This window comes from Maylandia zebra, linkage group LG10, assembly GCF_041146795.1.
Source record: "Maylandia zebra isolate NMK-2024a linkage group LG10, Mzebra_GT3a, whole genome shotgun sequence".
In the NCBI taxonomy this organism is placed as follows: domain Eukaryota; kingdom Metazoa; phylum Chordata; class Actinopteri; order Cichliformes; family Cichlidae; genus Maylandia; species Maylandia zebra.
This window is the reverse complement of record NC_135176.1, coordinates 12,807,215-12,829,169: the sequence shown is the minus strand read 5'-3', so window position 1 is coordinate 12,829,169 and position 21,955 is coordinate 12,807,215. Positions and strand designations below refer to the sequence as shown.

Genomic DNA, 21,955 nt, shown 5'->3' with positions numbered 1-21,955 from the left:
ATCCAGGAGCTGATCAACGCTGTTAAAAGGTGTTAATGGCTGGGACGGTGTGCTGGAAAGGCACTCGAGGTAATCACCGATTCACATATAAATAACTCTTTGTGTATCTCATGAGCTTCGGGGTTCTGGTGACAAGATTACTTTCTTTCAGGGTAGCTGCACACCTCTGCAATCAGTGGCTAAGCTAAGCTAATCAGCTGCAGGCTCTGTGTTCATACTAAAAGCAGAGTTAACCTTCTACAAGTGTTTCTATGTTTACCTTATCATTTCTCTCGCAGAGGAACTTCAGCCGCTGAGCTCTTTTGTGCATAAAAACACCGTCCAAGTGGCCAGTCTCCACAGAGCGGATCTCAATGGCCTTTTCTCCCCAACCCATGATCTGGTTTGAGCAGATATGAGCTGCAGAGCACAGTGTAAGGTTAGGACCGGATTAACCAGTTACAGTCTTTACAATTCAATGCTGCTTGGTGTGACCCGTACCAACAGATGTAGGCATCTCGCCCCACTGCAGGACAACGTCCTTTATTATGCGCCCATATGTGTTGACGTAGACGCCCTCGTCCTCATAGCACAGCAGCATCTCCATGCCGTCTGAGCTGGGCAGGAACACGATTGCGTGTGGTGTCACTTGGCTCTGGATCTGTTTGAGATAGAAACCCGGAGGGATGAGCTACTGTCTGCTTTATATTTTACAAATCGTTGCCGTAAAAACTTACGTGAACGGGAATATAAATATCATAGTTGTTTCCAGAATCCACATCAATGGCGTGGAAGCCAGCGCAAGATCCATAGATGACCTTCAACCTCTGGCCTTCCTCCACTGTCAAGTCGACCAAGACAGGCCTGTGTGGCAAATCTGAAAAAGACTGGTTTAAAGGGGTGGAGGGTGATAGGATGCAGAAAGGGAGAATGAGAAGATAATCAACTTGAACCCGCTTCTGGTTGACTGCCCTTGCATAACTAATCCAGCTCATACGAAAGGGGAGACTTACCTTGAAGGCCATGAATTTGTGATAAGGTTTGGGCGCCCAAGCATAAACTTCCACCGCATTCTTCAAAGCAATCACCAGGAACTTTATCCTCTCGTATTTCACTAGACAGAACAAGGACAAGGCCATCTGACATCAGACACTTGTAATTAATAATTTACTGTGCCGAATGCATTCATCACCAATTTCTCAGGAGTTTAATAAAGACCACGGATAAAAAGCCATCATCTGTCACTCACCCACTTTGTAGTGTACACAGCCCTCCATCTCTCCCACTGTGGTCCAACCCTGCTTCTTTTCTACCTCAGGATCATTGTGGAGGATTTTATTCCTCAGCCATGCCAGGTAGTAGACACGCACTTTGTTTTTCTTGCCTTAATAGATGCACAGAGAGAAAGATCAATTATAAATCTGACTACATTATAGTAATTATTTAAGTGCATTTATATAATGTGGTTACATTATTTTTTTTTTATCCTGCAATTAAAGGTCGGGAAATTACAAAATGCCACTAATGGCACAATTAAAAATGCACGTTTTTCAGCCACAGCAACACAGTCTTCTCTCAGTCTACTTGCCTTTTTAGACTTTGGCCTCACATAAAGGAAATTAAAGTTGAAGGGTCATTGTTTTTGACATAGCAGAGGAGACTCACAACATATGACACAGCTGTCAGTACAGTGAGTGAATAAAAAAAGCAGTGAGAGACAGCTTTGTAGGTGATAACAGCCAACTTTTGTTAGTATTTTCAAATGTAGAAAAAAGAAGCTTGTTTATCATCTCATGACCAAAGGACAGACAAACTTAACCAGCTGCAGCAACAGCAGTGGGCAGCAGTTGTGACCTGATATGGTGATGAGCAGGTTGAGGCCCTCCAGGACGTCCATCTGCTGGAACCTGCGAGAGTTGATGAGGGGGTACACCTTGCCCTGACCACTACGATCCAGTAGCTTCAAACCATTCTCCGTGCCTACCAAAAGGTTCACACCTAAAGACACACACACACACACACACACACACACACACACACACACACACACACACACACACACACACACACACACACACACACACACACACACACACACTTCGGTAAGAGTGTTTGCATTTTGCATTGATATTTTTTCATTAATAAATACTGAACCGGGTCTTACCCCAAAGTGCAGCGCACAGGATCTCAGAGTTAAACCTCTTCTTATACTTGCGGATCTCTGGTGTGTCATTAGGAGGGCGTGTGTTGGTGGGATTGACATTCACCATGGATCCTTTCCTCACTTCCATCTTCAGCTGATCAAACCTGGAGCCTACACATAGAAGCAGCAATGGGAATGGCTTATTTGAAGAGGGAAAACACAAATCAGTACAAAATACATATATACTAATGTTTCAATAATCCTATTTTAAATCAACATTACATCCATTATCAAGTCATCAGACTTATTTTTGTAAATAAAGGAAAAGTATTCTGATGCAAAAACAAGGTTAAGGTAGTGAATATTTCGCTCACCACTGACAGATATGTTATCGCCTGTACCTCCTGGTGACTGGTACATCCCCAGATCCACAAAGGTAGTGAAAGAGGATTTGCCAGATGCCTTAACCAAACCTCTGGACTGATACTGGGAGAACAGGATGTGTGTGTTAGTTGTATATTCTTGTTTAAGTCTACATTTCTTCTGAAAATGTATTTTTCTTCCATCTCCAAGTGTTTTAAGTGCTTGTGTGACATCAAAACAGCTTTAAGAGCTGCACTACTGATATTTGTAAATGCATTCAGTTATGGGTGAACTTCGTGACTGATCTGATGGTAAATGTGGAACACATCGGGAGGGAGGGGGGAGGAGGAATTTAGGGCTGATATACTTAGCATCAGTAACACTTACATCGTAAACAGAGTCCTTCCCAGGAGAGGAGTGAGTGGCTGAGTCAGTGGGGGAGTGAGAGGGCTGCACCACATCTGGCAAGTTAGTGTATCCGTTATGGCTGCGCTTCTCTGGGGTCTTTCAGATGAAATAAACACAAAACAAACAAACAGAAATATTAAGTATTACATAATGATATGACAGACTCCGATTAGGATAATCTGCTGCACCAGTTACTCAGAAACATTTAGCACATAAACAGTGACTCTGACTTTGAAAAGTTACTTTAAATGTTCAATACTGTAACAATCAGTAATGGACATCGTGCAGTTTTCTGTCTCCATTATGTGAACGACCCCAAAATCATTATCTGAGTTGTAAAGGTTCTGTCATGCACAACCACTGGATGCTTTCCCAGTCGAATTTCTTTCAGGAAAAACTGAACATGCATGAGCTGTTTTAAAGCCACATTAAGGAAAAATGAGTAACAAAGAAAATAAAAGTCTAAACTGACAGGAACCTACATGCACAGCCATAAAAGCTATTCATTAAATACAAATTTATCATAAACTTTTTCACAAGTTTATGATAAATTACACCCTATATGTCCTCAAAACGGTATCTTACCCATACTCGGGAATGAATGAATGACGAATCTCATCTGCACGCTGCTATAAAATGTGATCCTGTCAAGATAATATTTGACGTGCCCCGCCAGGCTGGAGGACTGTCACTGTTCTAATGTGTCGCAGAGGGATGTGGTGCTGTCACTGGAAATGGTTTTAGGATTTGCATTAAAAACTGAAAGCATTCAACATAAAAGCAATCAACATTCTTCCTCTGTGTGCTCAGTGTGTTGTGTATGTCATTTTAGCACCAATGGCAGACTATTTAATAGCACCATACATTTCCCTGGTGATCATTAGTATCCCTCAGATGGTATAAAACATGGATGCAGCTTCCAGGTCAGAAAAATGAAGCCAGTGCAGAAGTTTCTTAACCCTGAAGGCTACCAGATGGTGATAATTGTGGTTGCAAAAAGACATTCTGTCCTACAGAAGCACATGTGAAATCAGCATTATCTGGACCTCTGTAAACCTTCCTCATGAGTTAACGATGAGCTGTTTTGGGTCATACTGAATAAAAAATTAAGTCTAGTTTGTAAATCTTTGTCCCACTATGTCTCAAAAAGGAGAATTATCTTGGATAGACTCATTTCATCCCTCCCTTCCTCCCCATCACATCCCTTTTTTTTTCTTTTAACTGAAATGGAGACTATAGAAACGCTATTCTCGAGGCTTCAAAACACAACATTAGAAACCAATCGATGGCATCATGGTAAAAATGTCCTCCTTTTATATAACTGTGGCCTGTCACAAATATACATTTTGTGCACTTTCAAACTCACACACATATGCACAAAACTACTGCACTTCGTTAAAAGTGACAACTCATTATGAGCCATCTGGAAGACACATGCTGTCATGGCTGTCTCTCAAAAAAAAAAAAAAATCAAAAGACATTTGACAATCTAACTCAGGCTGGCTAAAGGCTGTCTTCAGGCAACATAGACACTAAAATAAAAGGAGTTAAAAGAAAAGAATAATTAAAGTTACTAACAACAGCTGTGCAATACAGAAGCTGTGGTTTCACAACCTCGCAGTCCACTGTTACGCGACACAGTGTTGTACGTGTTCCGGTTTCTGATTCACTTGCGAGTGCTTGTTAAGCACTGGTGCAAAATGTGGAATCTTCTTTGCTTTCAGTGCATTGATGAAATCTGAAAGCTGCCAACATATTTATTTGTGCATGTACAATGACTCCACATTACATAATGTCTTCTTTATTTGGCCATTTGTATACACTGTATATGTAAAAAAGTATAACACTGTTGACGTGGACCAGAGGCTCTTGTCTTCCTGCTTTACAATATTCTGTGACACAAACTGTGTTGATTTCTCCGTGAACTCAATGCATTTTAAGCATCATTACATATGACTCACCCTCTGTACCAGCATGGTCTGATCCCCATAGCCTCCAGCTTGCTCTCCTTCTCCTGCCTCGCCCTCATCTTCATGAACCACCATGGTGTTGACTGAATCAGTGTCTGCATCTCTGTGGCTGAAATCAAAAAGGATGTAGGATGCTGATTTTACACAAGCAGGTTACTCTTCATTTAAAAGCAAAGCTCACACTGATCCCTGAATTGTAAGTATTAGTTGGTGTTACCGATCTGTGGGGCTTTCTTCCTCCTCTGCTCCCTCGCCGCTTTCGCTTTCTTCGCTACTCTCGCTGCTTTCCGAAGAGGACGAGTAATCGTTGGCTTTGACTGGAGGTCTTGGCGGCTCCTCGGCACGCTCCTTGGCAAAGAGGCCGTGGTCCTGCCAGACAGGATTGCACATAATCTCAGCTATCAAAGAAAATAGCAGCTAACACGACAGCATTACACAGTATGCAAGTGTTTCCCATATACTGCCTTTATTTGGTATATCGTTTTTTCCTAGTGGCACACAGACCAGGTCGCTGTCGCAGTGGCGTTTGCCCAGTCAGACCTGGACTTCACCATGTTGGACTGCAGCTGGTGAGATCCAGTGTGAGCTGGATCTCAAGAGCGAAGCATGTGAGTGAGGGTCACTCGACGAGCCTACAGAGCTGTCGAAGCTGCGGCCTGAGATGGTCCCATCGAAATCAGATCTTACACAGCAACACTAGCCTAATAAACAATAATATTTAATAATAAACCTTGAAACGCGTGTGTGCTTCGTTTTGTGTGCTCAACACAAGCACACCTTCCCAAAGCGAAAACTGCTGCTGCCACACATAAATCTAATTCTATGGGAAACACTTCATGTACTACTGATAAACAATCCAATCCAAAGACAGCTGGTAAGGCAGGCATCGGGATGATGAGCTGAAAAACAGCAGCGATGCAAATGACTCATAATGGATGCAGGTGTTTAGTGAAAGGTGTTCAAACTGCAACAGAATACATGCAAAGTCCTTAGAAAGGATTTTACAGAAGGAAGTTCATTTTATTCCAAGAATAAAATGAGATTTACGTGATGAAAGCAGGCAGTGTAGGGCATGCCTTAAATTCTGTACAAACACTGACAGTAAATGCAAATACCAAGTCATGCAGGAGCATCACAAGCACAGAAGAGACATTGATACTAACCTCCCCTATAGCTCTCTTGTAACTCTGCACATTTAAGGTAAAGTTAAAAAATAGGGATTTAAAAAAAGAAAGAAAGAAAAGGAGCAGCATATATCAGTACTGGCTCAGGAGTAAAGTTGAAGTGAAGAGAAAACCTCGAGTTAGTTTTCTATTAATTCATTTACAGAACAGGTGCATTTAATTTAAAACTAAGCGTAAGCACAGCGCGTTAGTGTGTTTTTTTATTTTACAGATGCTTGTCTGTGGCGAGCACCCCTTTGAGTTCTGTTAAAGCTGGCTATACAAGTAGGCACAGTGAGGAAACAGCCACTCACAGCAGGACGCCCAGGCCGGGAGGAGGTTCGAGATTCTCCTGGCTTGTGACGAGGATCGTGGGAGAGAATGGGCGAATCCATTTTGGAGGAACCTGAAAATAACAACGTCACAGAGAGTAGTTATGCTTCTGAAAATACGCTTACTGCAAAGACAGTCTGCTGAGAAATGGCACTGGGGAGATGGGAACTCACTGAGGATGCGATGCCTCTCTAAACTGCCCGTCTGGGGAAGATTGGATATGATGCTCATGCTGTCTCCTCTCTCCCAGCGATCATTGCGACTGAGATCTGGATTGCTGCCATGAGGTTAGAGTGAGGATAAAAATCAATTAAATCAAGTTGTCATAGATATTTATCCTATTAAAAAGCCACCAAAATTAAAGAAATCTCAGATCAAAGCATGTCTTCAGTACCTGGCTCTTACTGGGTGCCTTATACCAGAGGTTAGGTTGGTGTTGAGAGCTGTGGCGATAGACGCAGTCCTCTGTGGAATCTAAGAAAAACAATGGCAAAGTCTTACATTTTCCAGGCAGCAACAACTTTCATGAAGACTGTGTCTTGTAGACCAACCACTCGAAGATGCACAACAGCTTTTATCATGCAAATTTATTCCTAGTTGGTCGAGTCTTCCCTAGATGTAAGCAAATGAGCTCAACGTACTACCAGCAGCTTCTCTATGAGGTACGCATTTAATGTCTCATTAATAGCTGCAGCTCAGTGAACAGTTGAGGTAACAAAAAAGTTCAAACTTAGGTTGGACGCCGACTACAGAGTCCAAAGCAGCTGCTGAATCTTACCTTGGGTGGAAGTTCTACATCTGGCAGGCGGATCCATGGGCCACGATCCTCTCTGATTTGGTGTGCCTGTGGTGCCTGGGTTTCAGAAGTGGGGTCTGAATTCTGACGCACCAGCTCTCTGGAGTGGATAGGGCGGGGTGTGGGGGTCAGGGAAGGATCCTGGGTAGGGAAGGCGGACATGGTCTTAGTGGGCTGGTCACAGAGTGACTGAGAGCGAGGGACAGGGGCAGCATAAGGCTTCAGAGGAACCAAGTGAGCCATCTGGAACTGCAGGGGACAGGAGCAGCAGCAGCACACCGGGAGGGAAGCGCAGCAGTGGAAAGAAGAGCGAAAAAGGAAGGCAGGCGCAGCGAGGGTGAATGGTCGCATTTGTAGTTCAAGGTGATTTTGAGAGGGAAAAGAAGAAAAAGAAGGCATAAATAAGGTAAGAAAAAATTAAGTTGAAGGCAGCAGAGGAATAAGAAATAGGAAGGTATAAAGCAATTGTATCTGCTCCAATTAAGGGCAGATTATTATTTCAAACTCTCAGAAACACCCACCTTGCCCTGCCCTCCTTGGGGTTCAACAGGCCTTTGCATCGGTGGGGTCTGCGCAGACTGGACCGCTCCTGACTGGCTGATTGAGTCAGAGCGTGACTGGATGGCAGTGTCGGAGACAGTAGTGCAGATTTTGGGTGAGCCCTGTCTGTTGAGCTTACTTCTCTCCTCCACCTGAAATAAGGCGTGCGAGAGGAGAATTTACTCTGTAGTGTTCGCTGCTTTTACTGTCTAATGATTAAAATGCCGGAATGCTGGTACCTCACGGGCCCAAGTCGGTTTGTTGTTGGGCTCCAGGTTTTTGTTGTAGTGGTAAAGCTGAGGTTTCTTGTCTTGCTGCTGTTGTTGCAGAGACACCAGGTAGGCATGTTCCTGTTGCAGCTGTCTCTGCAGCCGCTCAGACTGACGCTGTTCCTCGAGCTGCTTGCGTTTATATTCCTGAGCAGAGAGAAACACTGCACTTAAGACATTGCTTGCCTCAGACTGGACACAAAAGCACAAGTCAAATCTGCAGATTACAGCAGATGCAATGATAATACACCGGACCTGATTTCAACCAGAGACAACACATGTTTAGGGCTTTAACATATCCAAGTGCTCCTATTTCAGTCAATTACCAGCCCACATGAAAATAATATTGATCAGGTCTGTAGCTAAATGCTTTTGTGCCGTATGTTAGACAGTGCAAAAATGAGTCATCTGACTTATTGGTTTTTTATTGAGTTGTAGGCATGGGTCTCTAACCCTTTTGATGGCCAGTGCATTCAGAAGAAAACATGAAATAACAGAGAAGTCAAAGCTTTGGAGGTTAAAATGAGACTTTCTACCATGAGTCACCACAACATAGGCTAAACTTCACAGTTTTCTTTCAACCGAGAGTGAGTAACGGAGTCCTTACAGGCAACTGAGCACTAGATTTACAGGCCAGCTGATGCTGCATTGAGTGAGAGCAGTTTTAACCATAATTTTCTTTCATCAAGCGAATTTGCACGGAGAAATATTATAACAATCCTGTTATAATAAAAAAAATACTGTCTATATGAAATATTTGTTCAGGAGTTTATCACATAACAAGATAAGGAACCAAAACATCAGAATAAAAGAATTAAACATTCGCAAACTGACAACGTTTTCAGAATCAGCTTGTTTTGGATGACGTGGACAGCAGGTTTCTCTGATTATGTATAGTTGGGAGTGTCATATTTCTCTACATTGATTACTCAAACTGTACTGATCTTCATCTAGGAGATGATTATAGGAAAACGGAGAAAGAACAGAGTTTTGTGTTTTTGGCAGTGAAGTTGCAGAGCGCCCTCTGGAGGTCAAATTATGCACATCAACAGTTACAACCACGCTGAACGGTGTTTCTTTCATCTCTTCTTTGCTTTGTTTCATTTTCATGCCACTTTTTGACAAAAACACACAAGTATGTATTTATGAAAAAATGCCAAAACCTCATCCCACCTGTGAGGCATCATTTGAATGTTTGAAAATAATAAATTTCCTTAAAAGTCCTGATCTTAACCCCGCGGAGGTATTTAGGGCATGTTGAATAAACTTTTTTTTAAACATATTGATGAAACAAAAATTGCTTTGTAGGAGGTTTGGTCCCAAGTTCATTTTCTTGACTGGTTAAATCTAAAGCAGCAACAGAAACAATCTGATGGAGGCTGCTGTTGCTAAAGGAGCCTCTGCCATTCGCTGAGTTCACTTCTTCCTTCCTGATCACTCAGCGCTTTCATGAAAACTTGTACAATTGTGACCGTTTGTGCATTATCACTTTAGTCAGAATATGTTCGTCAATAATTGTATCAACGATCAGACCACATTTTGAATCAACTTTGAAATGTCAAATTCAAAAGGATTCAGTGTTGTTCACATCCGTGTAGCTGTCGATGTGAATACCTTCTTACAATGTAATTTGGCTGACTGGAAACATCCTGCAACTGTCACAGATATCAAGAAGTTGGGGTTATGACCTTGTGACTAATGGTTTTGGTTAATAGACAGTTTTTCACAACTTTTTTTTAAGGCACTACAGAAACATTCCTACTGGGTTAATGTTCCACCTAGACTTAATTTAAAATAGCAAGAGAGGAATGCTGCTCGCTATTTGACGATGTACTCCAATTGTGAGCTGGAGGTAGGCTTACAGTTACTGAACAAACTGGATGTATTAGAAGTAAATACTGTGATCCACAGAAATTTGGCCTACAAGGCCCATACACCTGAATATTTTGTCTCACTGCACTGTAGGGCAATTACGTGCAGCACACACATAAACGCCCCTTTTATGCCAAACCCAGAGGAAGGATAGCGCACTTGTTTTCAGCCTTGTGCTCTGGTTCCCTGTGAAGACCTACATACCCACAGGAGCTCTGTGCAAGACATGAGAAAGCATTTGAAATTCCCTGACGCCTAAAGTAAATAGGATAGGATTATTTTTCCCACTCTACAAAACAGAAACAAAGGCTTTAGTCTTGATGACAGCAACTCCTACGCTCCACAGGTGCACGCAGAAACAAAGATGCCACGAGTGCAGCGATTCTACCCTTCAGTGTGCGCAAGATATCATTATACAATGAAAACTGCCCCCAAAATCTAGGTCACCGCATGTCTTTTAAATAACACGGAATACTGTGGGAGCTACATCCATATTCTGGAAAATGAACCGCTTATTTACATCAAGGTGCTCCACATGTAGAATCTTACAAACTCAAGCTGAGCTTTTATAGTCTGATTGAGAAAGAAAAAAAACAAAAACATCTCATCTCTGACTTTTATTCCATTTAAAAAGCATCTAAACCCAAACACAAGCAGGCTTGCAACACTGCAGTGTTTGGTTTGGAAAAAAGCTGCCCTCCTTTTCAGACAATATATTATAACCAGGAGATGAATGTGCAAGTCTCTGCAGTTTGAAGAGGAAATGATTAAGGAGTAATAAGGACTAGTTACCATTAACAGCGCTTGCTCCTGAAGCAACTGCTGTTGGAGGATTTCTAACTGCCGCTGCTCCTCTTCTAACTTATGCCTGATAAACTCCTGAGGAAAGGTAACAAGGGAGGAATGATAAACATTGAGGTGATGAAGGAGGAATGAGAGCATGATTGGGGGAGGGGAAAGACCATAGAAGCAGAGTTATGTAATATCAATCCAGTAACAGAAACCATGTGTTGCATGGATTAAAATCAACAATTTTAGTCTCAAAACAGTCACCACCCATGTTAAGAAGCTGCAACAGAGACTAATCATATGACCATTAAAACATACTGTCAGAGACCGTGAGAAGTGTCTAGATTTAAAATGAATGGCAGTAAATGTAAATATTTATCACGACACTGTGACTGATCTAAGGGACCAGACTGATATTTTAAAAAGGGGCTATTTGGCACTAAAAGGTGACTGTGCCATGATGCCAGACTCTTGTTCTACTGGGTAGACTGGAAACAGCATAAGAGGCGCAGAGAGCTCACCCACAGAAAACTCATCTCTGAGTAAATACACTAATTTAGACCCTTGCTGCTATGGCAACCTACTCCTGGAATTTCACCACCAGAGCAACCTGCACAGTGTTGCCGCTGGACACGCCTACACTTCGCTCCGATTGGCCGACTGCAATCCCACTCCTCCTGTGGTTGGTTACCTGCTCCCTCTCTGCCAGCCTCCTATCTTCCTCCCGTCTCATATCGTCAAGTCTCCGATGGGGACCCTTTTCTTGCTGCCTCACCATCTCTCCCTGTTTTCTCTGTTGCTGGGAGAGAAGGGTGACAGGAAAAAGAGTAATGAGCACAGAGGATGTGGCTGCACAGAGAAATTAGCCTACTGTTAAGAAAATTCTCCCCTGCAAAGATATGAGGAGGGTGGGGGTGAGAGCTGCAGAAGTACAGGGCAGAGAAAGGAAGCTGTGAGTCATTCTCACAAACACACACCTAATGCATCCTAATCATCTTTTCAGTGTACTGCTTTGATTCAAACTTGAAGTGACAGTTTTTCCACTTGTGACTGGGGGCGCTTTTTATCTGCCTTTTTCTAAACAGAGACTGAAACACAAAGATTTGTTCTTTGTGGGGAAACGAGAGCCCCCGCGACTTGGCAGTGGCACTAAAACGCACTCGTACACTCAGTCATCGCTGACACTTTATCGGTAAACAAAAGAGGTAAATAAGATAGACAAGGAGGTGAAGATTCATTAGAACGCACCCTCGCTGTAGTTATAACCCTGTACCAATGTTGCACAACGATTACAGCAACAACAGCAGTGTAGGTGCATCAAATCCTACTGAACTCCCCAGAGATTTCACAGATTTCCCCCCCACCCCATCTCTAATTCACTGGGTTATGCAGGCATGTCTTTCAAAGTATTTAGCAACATGCTCAGCCTTTTCATTAATAATGTCTAACATAACATCCTGTCAAATCCTGACTGTGTGTCAGCTTCAAAGGAAGTTCAGATGCCGTGCAACAAAGACAACATTTTCATACAATTTATTGTCTGTAAGCTTTGAAGGGGTGGATATATCAACACTATGTCAGCTACTGTTAGAAGTACAATGCTGTACTTCTAAAAATATACAGTGAAAGACTGTTCAGGGCCGAAACATTGTGAATGAAGGTACTGAAAGAAAATAAAAAGCATAAGAATATTTCATTTCCAGTGATTCAGATCTGGAAATGTGTGGTCATTAATATTTTTTTGCTCTACTGCAAAAACTCCATTCATTCATCCTCTTCCACTCATCACACATAAATGGTTTTCTTACATTATTAAATAACACAAGCGGCCCTCAGTGCTGAGGTAAGGTTAGTGTAGAGCACTCGATCTTGGGTCACTATCACTAATGTAATTGAGCAATCATCGATTCTCAAATTGAGAAGAAAAAAGCATAATGACAATACATTTTGTAAACTCCATCACTTCAGAATACTTTGTTCTAGTCTACAAGGTGACCTGAGCTTAGTTCAGTACTTATAACTAGTTATTTAGTCACGTAGGTTGTGAAATCGAGACAGACAGGTGAGTGTACTGATGTGTCTGTCTCACTGGCCAATTTCAACATCTAAAGTATTTAAACATTGTTACTCTTACATGTGCTTTTGTAAGTCATGCCAGTTACACGGCATGCGCAGACAGCGTGAGGAAGTAAATCTAAAATGCCACTGCCGAAAGCAAACAAACATACTGAAATCAAACTCAAAGCAAGAAAAGGACCAACCAGAGACAGTTATGTGGCTAAAAGAGAAGGACAAGTACGGACAGACAATGAACTACATAGCTTCACTGCTTGAATTAAGATGTGCTGTCATATTGCATAATGTTTTTGTATCATGAGCTGGTAGTAAAACGTGCACATTTCTAATGATCGAAGATCAAGAGTGGAGGCAACTCAAAGTAACATGCTCTTGTTCCATCTCGAACAAAACGTGTGTTTGCATTTCATAAATATTATCACCATAATTAATCAAAACTAACAACTCAAATCTGATGATAAGCAGCAAAGCGGTTGTGCAAATGTGGAGTAAACACAATATTAATATCTCAGAAAAGAACGAGCACTTGTAAAAAACACGGGCCTCCTTATCAGTCTTTCCTCGTTCTTATTTAAGGTGGAATCCATTTCAAAGTTCAATTCTCAATCACAGGAAATGATTCTTGTCTCAATTCCCACGACAAGCTGCAGTAAATATTTTACATCATGACTATTTTAAAATTACTGCTTTATTCGCTTTAGATTGTTTCGCTTTAGAAGGCCGTCTTCCTAAAAGAGTGGCGTGCACGAATAAATAAGCTACGAAAAGATAAACATTAATCAAGCTGTGCTATGCAGGAATTCCTGTTATTCCGACTAGTTTTAGTTGTAGTAAAACAGTGAACCCAGATCCAGCAGCCCCCAGTGACAGCTGGGCGAAAATGCCCACCTGCTCTTTTGCTGTAAGACTCATGTTTGTGGGATAAGCATGAAGCTTAAGCTACTAATTAACCAGATTAGCATAATGACTGGCAAATGCTCAAAAACACACCTACCAGGGATTCTGAATGTGCTGTAGCATCTCCTTTTTCTAATCTATACAAAACCTAAAGTGTAGAAGTGACACCAAGCAGTTTCTTTGACTTCATTGGGGTATTTCATTTGATCGTGTTTGTATTTTTTTCTTCAAGTTTTGTTATAGGTTATATTTAATTATTCTTAATGATTTGGCAGCTATGACACAATAATTTCCCAACTTCTGGAACAGATAAAGTCTCAGCTTATTTTAGGGGCAGGTCTGAGCTGTAACTAACCCTCTACAGTCACATGGAGGAACAAGAGCAAATGTTTCACTGTGTACAGATCTTTTTGTTTTTTTAGAGAGGTCAGGCTTTCTGTCCATATGCTAAGTTATGCCAACCTTCCTGTTTTGACACCCAGATTAGCACAGAGATGAGATGGGTATCATTCCAATTCCCACCAACGAAACGAATGAGCATACAGTGGGGCAAAAAAGTATTTAGTCAGCTACCGATTGTGCAAGTTCCCCCACCTAAAATGATGACAGAGGTCAGTAATTTGCACCAGAGGTACACTTCAACTGTGAGAGACAGAATGTGAAAAAAAAATCCATGAATCCACATGGTAGGATTTGTAAAGAATTTATTCGTGAATCAGGGTGGAAAATAAGTATTTGGTCAATAACAAAAATACAACTCAATACTTTGTAACATAACCTTTGTTGGCAATAACAGAGGTCAAACGTTTACTATAGGTCTTTACCAGGTTTGCACACACAGTAGCTGGTATTTTGGCCCATTCCTCCATGCAGATCTTCTCGAGAGCAGTGATGTTTTGGGGCTGTTGCCGAGCAACACGGACTTTCAACTCCCGCCACAGATTTTCTATGGGGTTGAGGTCTGGAGACTGGCTAGGCCACTCCAGGACTTTCAAATGCTTCTTACGGAGCCACTCCTTTGTTGCCCGGGCGGTGTGTTTTGGATCATTGTCATGTTGGAAGACCCAGCCTCGTTTCATCTTCAAAGTTCTCACTGATGGAAGGAGGTTTTGGCTCAAAATCTCACGATACATGGCCCCATTCATTCTGTCCTTAACACGGATCAGTCGTCCTGTCCCCTTGGCAGAAAAACAGCCCCATAGCATGATGTTTCCACCCCCATGCTTCACAGTAGGTATGGTGTTCTTGGGATGCAACTCAGTATTCTTCTTCCTCCAAACACGACGAGTTGAGTTTATACCAAAAAGTTCTACTTTGGTTTCATCTGACCACATGACATTCTCCCAATCCTCTGCTGTATCATCCATGTGCTCTCTGGCAAACTTCAGACGGGCCTGGACATGCACTGGCTTCAGCAGCGGAACACGTCTGGCACTGCGGGATTTGATTCCCTGCCGTTGTAGTGTGTTACTGATGGTGACCTTTGTTACTTTGGTCCCAGCTCTCTGCAGGTCATTCACCAGGTCCCCCCGTGTGGTTCTGGGATCTTTGCTCACCGTTCTCATGATCATTTTGACCCCACGGGATGAGATCTTGCGTGGAGCCCCAGATCGAGGGAGATTATCAGTGGTCTTGTATGTCTTCCATTTTCTGATGATTGCTCCCACAGTTGATTTTTTCACACCAAGCTGCTTGCCTATTGTAGATTCACTCTTCCCAGTCTGGTGCAGGTCTACAATACTTTTCCTGGTGTCCTTCGAAAGCTCTTTGGCCTTGGCCATGGCGGCGTTTGGAGTCTGACTGTTTGAGGCTGTGGACAGGTGTCTTTTATACAGATGATGAGTTCAAACAGGTGCCATTCATACAGGTAACGAGTGGGGGACAGAAAAGCTTCTTACAGAAGACGTTACAGGTCTGTGAGAGCCAGAGATTTTCCTTGTTTGAGGTGACCAAATACTTATTTTCCACCCTGATTTACGAATAAATTCTTTACAAATCCTACCATGTGAATTCATGGATTTTTTTTTTTCACATTCTGTCTCTCACAGTTGAAGTGTACCTCTGGTGCAAATTACTGACCTCTGTCATCATTTTAAGTGGGGGAACTTGCACAATCGGTGGCTGACTAAATACTTTTTTGCCCCACTGTATATCTCTTAATGTTAGAGTCTTCCTTTCAAAAGGTTGAATTTTACCTCTTCAAGTCTGCGACGCTGTTCCTTCTGTTCTTCGATGCGTTTCTGTCGGTCATGCAACAGTTGCCTCTTGTGCTCCTCGGGGTCCCGGCGCTGAGCTGCCAGTTGGGCCTGCTGCCTCTTGTGAGCCTCTGAGCGCTCTTTGTTCTCCTGCTGCAGACGCTGGAAGTCCCGCCGCAAGGTGGACTCACCCGGCACATTGAGGATTGAACTGAAGACCAAAAATCAAGATATGAGTGAAAAGAGAAACTCAAACAAGTCAATAAGTGTCCTTTGACAGAAATGCTAAAATTACCTTGACTCTCTGTCATCTCCACGATTGTCCTCCTCTTCATCACTACCACTGTACTCGTACTCTGTTTCTTCTGTAAGGAAAAATAAATTCAAGTCACTCTAATGTGAATTTTTTTGCTGACTGTCTGTGAACACTCTACAAAGCTGGTGCTACACTTGCTTACCCTTCTCTCCTCTTTTTTTGCGTGTACGGTCAATATGGTCTTTGAGTTGAATTCGGACCTGGCGTTCAGTGGGCTGATCCCTGATGAAGGAATGCTTGAGCAGCTGCTCCGTGGATGGCCGGCTGGGATATGTCTTTACAAGGCAGCTCTCTATAAAGTCAATAAATTTCTTGGACCTGGCAGGATGAGGAAGGTTAGAAGATAAGAAAACTTGAGCAGGAGGCAAGCTGATAGTTGGACAAGTACTGCACAGAATACAGATTCAACAACAATGAGACATTGAAGAGGATCTTTTCACATATAGCGGGGTAGGAATAATCTTTATCAGTATTTGAGAAATAAAAGACCTTTTTAGAAATGTTCCTCTGTTAGTCAAATGTGAACTAAGTTGTTAAGTTTTGCGGTTAATGCTAGCACCATTGTGTGACTATTGCCTTTTCAAAAATTACTTTCACTGATGGGGGGGCTAGTCGCTGTGATTAACCAGTTAAAAAAAGAAAAAGAAAAAAAGGACATAAACAAACAATGTGATTAACGATTGTTTGTTTCATTAAAATAGGACCATAAACCACATGATCACTGTTGAATAATGCAATGCAGCACAGTATAGTAACTGTGTAATTACTGGTATGTGCATCAGGTCATTAATGTCCATTGTATTCAACTGATCATGCACCTGGCTCCGTCCCCTACTTTTTTTTTTTTTTTTTTTTTTTTTTTTTTTTTTTAAACACTCATGTATTGGTAGAACATTGGCAGCAGCTTTTTTTTTCCCATGACAATTATAAAAACTGTGGAAGAAACATGGCATTTTTAATCCTGCGTGAGCAAAAGTAGATCCACTACTAAGTGGGTCCATTAACGACTAGCAGGAAAAGTAGCGGGTAGGAGAAAACATGACAAATTAGTTTAAATGCTTGCAAGCAATCAAATCTGGCTCATAAGGAGAACAAGTGCGCGACCTTTAATGCTTTGAAATGTGAGGGAGATTCAGCTATTGCAAATGCACCCAATTTATCTTGATGCACAAGATTTTGGAAACTAGACACAGTCCTTCAATTTCTTGTACCATCCACACGTTTCCATTCACATACAGCAGTAACCTGATACGCCAAGTGACTACACTACTACATCAGATGTAAACCGTGCCCTCCTGCACTGACCTACTTCTTTGCCATCACAATAGACTACGCTTATTTGTTGACTGTAGTTCATAAGTTATTGAATTATTATTTCAATTTAATGCAAAGTGATAACAATTACAAAGCCTGCAGTGAGGCAGTATGTTACCAGTTTATTACACAGAGGGAAATATGCTAGAACATTGTTTACTGAATGCACAATCCAACACACGCTAAGAAAAAAAGAGGCTTTTCAAACACTTTGATATAAGGCACTGGTAAGGCTGATAACTCACCACTTCTTCGATTTAAGTTTTGGAGGGGGGTTCCTGGGGATCAGGAAGAGGGCTCTCATTGGGTGCATGTCACACAAGGCTAAAGAAATAAAGGAGATTACTGGGGTTAAATCTTTCCGTCCATGCTGTGAGTCGATTTACAAAACAAAGAGCACATCAGAATGAGGGTAATGTTAGAGTATCATCCACTTCCACATGTGGCAGTTTGTGAATAACACATGCCACCATTATACATGTTTTCTGCATCCTCAAACATGGTTACAGCTGCTGTTATCCAATCGTTCCCAGTGCCTCAGGCTTATTGTTACACTGAATGTAAGAACAAGGACTGTGAGTCATTGTGTTCCCAGCGTAGGTAGGTAGCTAAACCTGACTGGTTAGCTTTAGACTTTCACAGTAAATAGGCTTTTGTAACACAGTCTTTAGGACATATCCAACGTGACTGAGGCAGGAAAGAGGAAATTTTCATTTCAGCATTTTAAAGTATGCACGAACCACAGGAATCACAGTGAGAACATGCTCCATATAACATGCACTAAAGAAATGGCTCACCCACTGACACGATGTTGGCACTTTTCTAAAAATTCCCGGGAGTAGAAATTATTTTGTGCAAACGGTTACCTGCCGCTGTCCCTTTCAGTGTTTTACTACAGACAGTCCAAAAGCTCAACACTCAAACAATTACCTTTAGGAGGTAAAAAAAAAAAAAAGCTAAAGATGAGCAAGGAGTGAGCATACTGTGCAACCAATGCTTTGATTCACCCTGCAAGGATCGTGAGCACATTACTAGAACCGGCACAATAAAGCTATCCCAGTGAAACTGTGACAAATATCATACAGAATCCTCGCCTGGCAGCCCTGCTGATGATGGATGAATTCCCAGTAAATTTAGGTCATGTGATCAGTACAGAAATAAAAATACCAAGTGCAGATATTTAACTACTACTGTGACTATTTAACCTAATTAAGAATAATGTTTACTTGGAAGAATATTGATTACGGTAATAAAGAGCAAATTCAACATTCAGAACTAATAACTGACTATAATGCCCATCATGTTGTTATAGAATATAACAAAGAGAGCCAAGGCCAGTGTGGGCTTTAGCATAGTTATTATGCTTTTATTACACTTTTAAGCAGGTGTTAACAGATTCATAAAACCTGTCTTGCATTTAGGATTGGCAATATTATATTTAAAAAAAAACATATATATTAAATTGACACCAATTATACTAATCAATACTCAAAATTACTATTACATACTCATTTGTATTGCTATAAATAGTGCCATCGTTGCCTCCTCCAGTCGACACAAAACTTCACACAGCACTGCTGCAGACAGGTAGGCACACAGCCCCTCCTCTCACTAACAGCTAAAGTAGCTGACGCTCACAGCACCAAACAACATTTCAGGAGGAATATCGAGCGGTCGGGAAAGGTCCCGTTTCAACAACACTGAAGTTTTAAACAGTTATAATTGTTAACCTACTTAATCTCTATTTGATATACAACACACACGCACAGTTATGTTGTTCCTGTATTTTTTTTTTTTTACACTATAGCAGACAACTTAATCAGTGTTATTGATCTTATCATTTGCATTGTTTTAACCTCCATTAAAAGAAATGCTTCTTCTATCTGTATGCATTTTTCTGGGTATCAGTACCGAGTTTGAAATTCTAGTATTTTGACAATATACGCCAACTATACAAACTATACTTTATAATATAAATAAAAATCAACTGACAAATGGTTTCAGCATTACTATCAAAAGCAACCATTTTTAAAAATAGAGGCTAGCTGATCGCTTTATTAGTGGCAACCAAACTTCAGTTATCACCCTGATACAGTCAGTACATGCTGCATAATTTATCACGGTACAACACTATCTTGACAGTTGGTCTGTGTGCCGCGTGTCATTCACAGCAGCAACATCATGATCTGCAGGAGCTTTCTGAACTTTCAGAATGGTCTAAAGGGACAGCAGTGGCTCTACTCTGAAAATAGAAATTTTGTTCATCTCAAAGAAGGAACTACTGCACTCGTGATGTCAACGTTTCACTAAAGGGTTCAAGTTTACACACCAGTTTTCTGTAGACTTCATACTGAATGGTGTCACAAAACCACACCAGCCAGTGAATGACTCGAGTCTTCTACTCTAAAACTCTGCACATATATCAGTTTAAAAACAACCACCCACTTATCAAATGTAGGAGCGCACTAGGCACTACAAGCTACTCGTGTTGAGCTACTGTTCGACACCTTCTTTACCAAACTTTTTAGCTGCTACTCTTCAGTGAGATTTTTTCTTTGCTTCTTTGCATTTAACACCAAATTTCCATGCAGACAAACCTCCCTGCTAAGCAGACCGGAGAGATCTGTACAAGCAGCCTCCACAAGCCAACTGGCAGCTCACCATTTCACTACCTTGATTACAGTGAGTCAGCCGTCCATCTGAAGATACAGACAACAGGGCTGCATATGCAAGACAGGCTCATTCATGACGTCTTGCAGAAAGGGCTTTGAAATTATGAGTTATCTGTTGCTATGTTAATATGCACTATTTAGCAAAAACTGGTTCAAAAAAGTGTGCAAAGGTTACAAAGACACTTACGAGGAGCTCCTTCGGCCATCTCAATAGCTGTGATTCCCAAGGACCAAATATCACTCTGCAAAATACACAGGGGCCCAGGGTCAGCCTTGCACTTTGTTCATACAACATACTGCACATAAACAAAACTGTGGCTGGTGTTACCCTGTAGTCATAGGTGGAGTCAGGATTCTCATCGCAGGCAATGACCTCAGGTGCCATCCAGTACGGTGTGCCAATAAAGGTATTTCTTCGCCCAACTGTCCTGTCCAACTGGGCGCTGACCCCAAAATCGACTGAAAGTGACATAAAGAAACGAGAAATAAGAGACAGAAAAGGGTCCGAGACTGGGTCTGCTTTAGTAATGCACACTATCAAAACTAACATACCCAGTTTGACCTCTGCATTCTCTGTTAGCAGAACGTTCTGGCCCTTGATGTCTCTGTGGATAACTTTATGGGCATGGAGGTGAGACAGACCCTGTTCATATAAAAACAAGACAAAAAAAAAAGATCAGTATGTAACAAGCTCTGCTGCACACACGTTAGTGGCAAAACAGCAAGTGTGTGTGTGTGTGTGTGTGTGTGTGTGTGTGTGTGTGTGTGTGTGTGTGTGTGTGTCTCAGCCTGGCAAAATGTGGCCTTGTAGATACCTGCTCTGACAAGCACTAACACAATAGCAGCGTTGAGCAGTTTAATCGGCTTTCTGCGTTATCCACACATCTTTGGGCTGCTCTTAAAAACATGATAGCATCACAAATGTGCAAAATTACAGTCACACATGAGGCTTAACAGTTGGATTTGAGGTTGTGAAATGGTGTAGTACAACCCTGCGTACTGTATAAAAGCTGTAATTAGTAGCATTCACCTGCCCTGCTACCACAGCTGGCTTTGTTTTCACCTTGACTTTGCCTACGTGTGTGCCTTATCTTGACAAAAAAATCTGGTCAGGGAGGAATGTACTTCTGTGGGAACCAGCGCATAGGTGACTTTCCCAAGTGTTTATTGGTCCATCTGTCTCTGGACAGACTTTGACACTACAAAGTGACAACTGTGCACATGACAAAACTTCACTAGTATGTGGAGGAATGTGGTCTGTCAACCCTTTGGCATTGTGGCTAAACATGGCTTCTTGATTTCTCACCCTTAGGATCTCTCTGCAGATGTAAGCAATCCAGTCCTCCTTTAGAGAGCTGCCCTTAGTGTTTTTCACCAGGTCGGTCACTGACCCCGCCCCACAAAACTCCATCACCAGCTATGAGGAAACAAACACATCTCACTTAGAACAATTAATGAGGCTTGCAACCATTAAACCATCAGCCCAGACACAGTGGCAGACAGACCCAAAGCTGGTCGTCGTGTCCCGGCGGACTCTTCTTGACAAAGGCACCGTAGTATGTGGCTATGTTGCGGTGGTGGCTGTATTTTTTCAGCATGTTTATTTCAGCTTTGATCTCCTCTTCTTCCTCCTCTGTAACATCCATCACCTTGATGGCAGCCAGCTGGCCCGTCTTCACGTGACGTCCCTGAACAAAAAGCAAGTTGAATCATTCTAACACTAATCAGTAATATTTAAAGTGAATCTTGGATTCTATCTCTCTGGAACTCTTTGAATTTGGTCCATTAAGTGTGGCTAATTGCTTCTTCACATCATTTTCCTGTTCTTAATTTACATTTCCTTTTACTAGAGTGCCTTAT

General features: G+C 41.8%; 1 protein-coding gene across 6 annotated transcripts in view; it reads right to left on the bottom strand.

Moving 5' to 3' along the window:
• mink1 (misshapen-like kinase 1) overlaps positions 1–21,955 on the bottom strand; it is a 33,700-nt gene that overhangs the window by 5,273 nt on the left and 6,472 nt on the right. The window contains exons 3-31 of one of the 6 annotated variants that reach the window (XM_012922658.4): positions 21,601–21,783; positions 21,402–21,512; positions 20,648–20,738; positions 20,424–20,554; positions 20,283–20,337; positions 17,669–17,747; positions 16,252–16,427; positions 16,089–16,158; positions 15,794–16,004; positions 11,317–11,424; positions 10,629–10,715; positions 7,935–8,111; positions 7,677–7,847; positions 7,138–7,404; positions 6,754–6,833; positions 6,533–6,636; positions 6,341–6,432; positions 6,027–6,050; positions 5,081–5,232; positions 4,855–4,972; positions 2,873–2,989; positions 2,497–2,608; positions 2,144–2,293; positions 1,834–1,977; positions 1,229–1,363; positions 993–1,093; positions 717–866; positions 481–640; positions 260–399 (exon numbers count right to left, since the gene is read on the bottom strand). In XM_012922658.4, coding sequence (XP_012778112.1) covers positions 260–399; positions 481–640; positions 717–866; positions 993–1,093; positions 1,229–1,363; positions 1,834–1,977; positions 2,144–2,293; positions 2,497–2,608; positions 2,873–2,989; positions 4,855–4,972; positions 5,081–5,232; positions 6,027–6,050; positions 6,341–6,432; positions 6,533–6,636; positions 6,754–6,833; positions 7,138–7,404; positions 7,677–7,847; positions 7,935–8,111; positions 10,629–10,715; positions 11,317–11,424; positions 15,794–16,004; positions 16,089–16,158; positions 16,252–16,427; positions 17,669–17,747; positions 20,283–20,337; positions 20,424–20,554; positions 20,648–20,738; positions 21,402–21,512; positions 21,601–21,783 — 3,696 coding nt within the window. The remainder of the gene's footprint in view (positions 1–259; positions 400–480; positions 641–716; positions 867–992; positions 1,094–1,228; positions 1,364–1,833; positions 1,978–2,143; positions 2,294–2,496; positions 2,609–2,872; positions 2,990–4,854; positions 4,973–5,080; positions 5,233–6,026; positions 6,051–6,340; positions 6,433–6,532; positions 6,637–6,753; positions 6,834–7,137; positions 7,405–7,676; positions 7,848–7,934; positions 8,112–10,628; positions 10,716–11,316; positions 11,425–15,793; positions 16,005–16,088; positions 16,159–16,251; positions 16,428–17,668; positions 17,748–20,282; positions 20,338–20,423; positions 20,555–20,647; positions 20,739–21,401; positions 21,513–21,600; positions 21,784–21,955) is intronic. The other 5 variants (XM_012922660.4, XM_076889071.1, XM_012922659.4 and 2 more) reach the window with 5 other exon arrangements.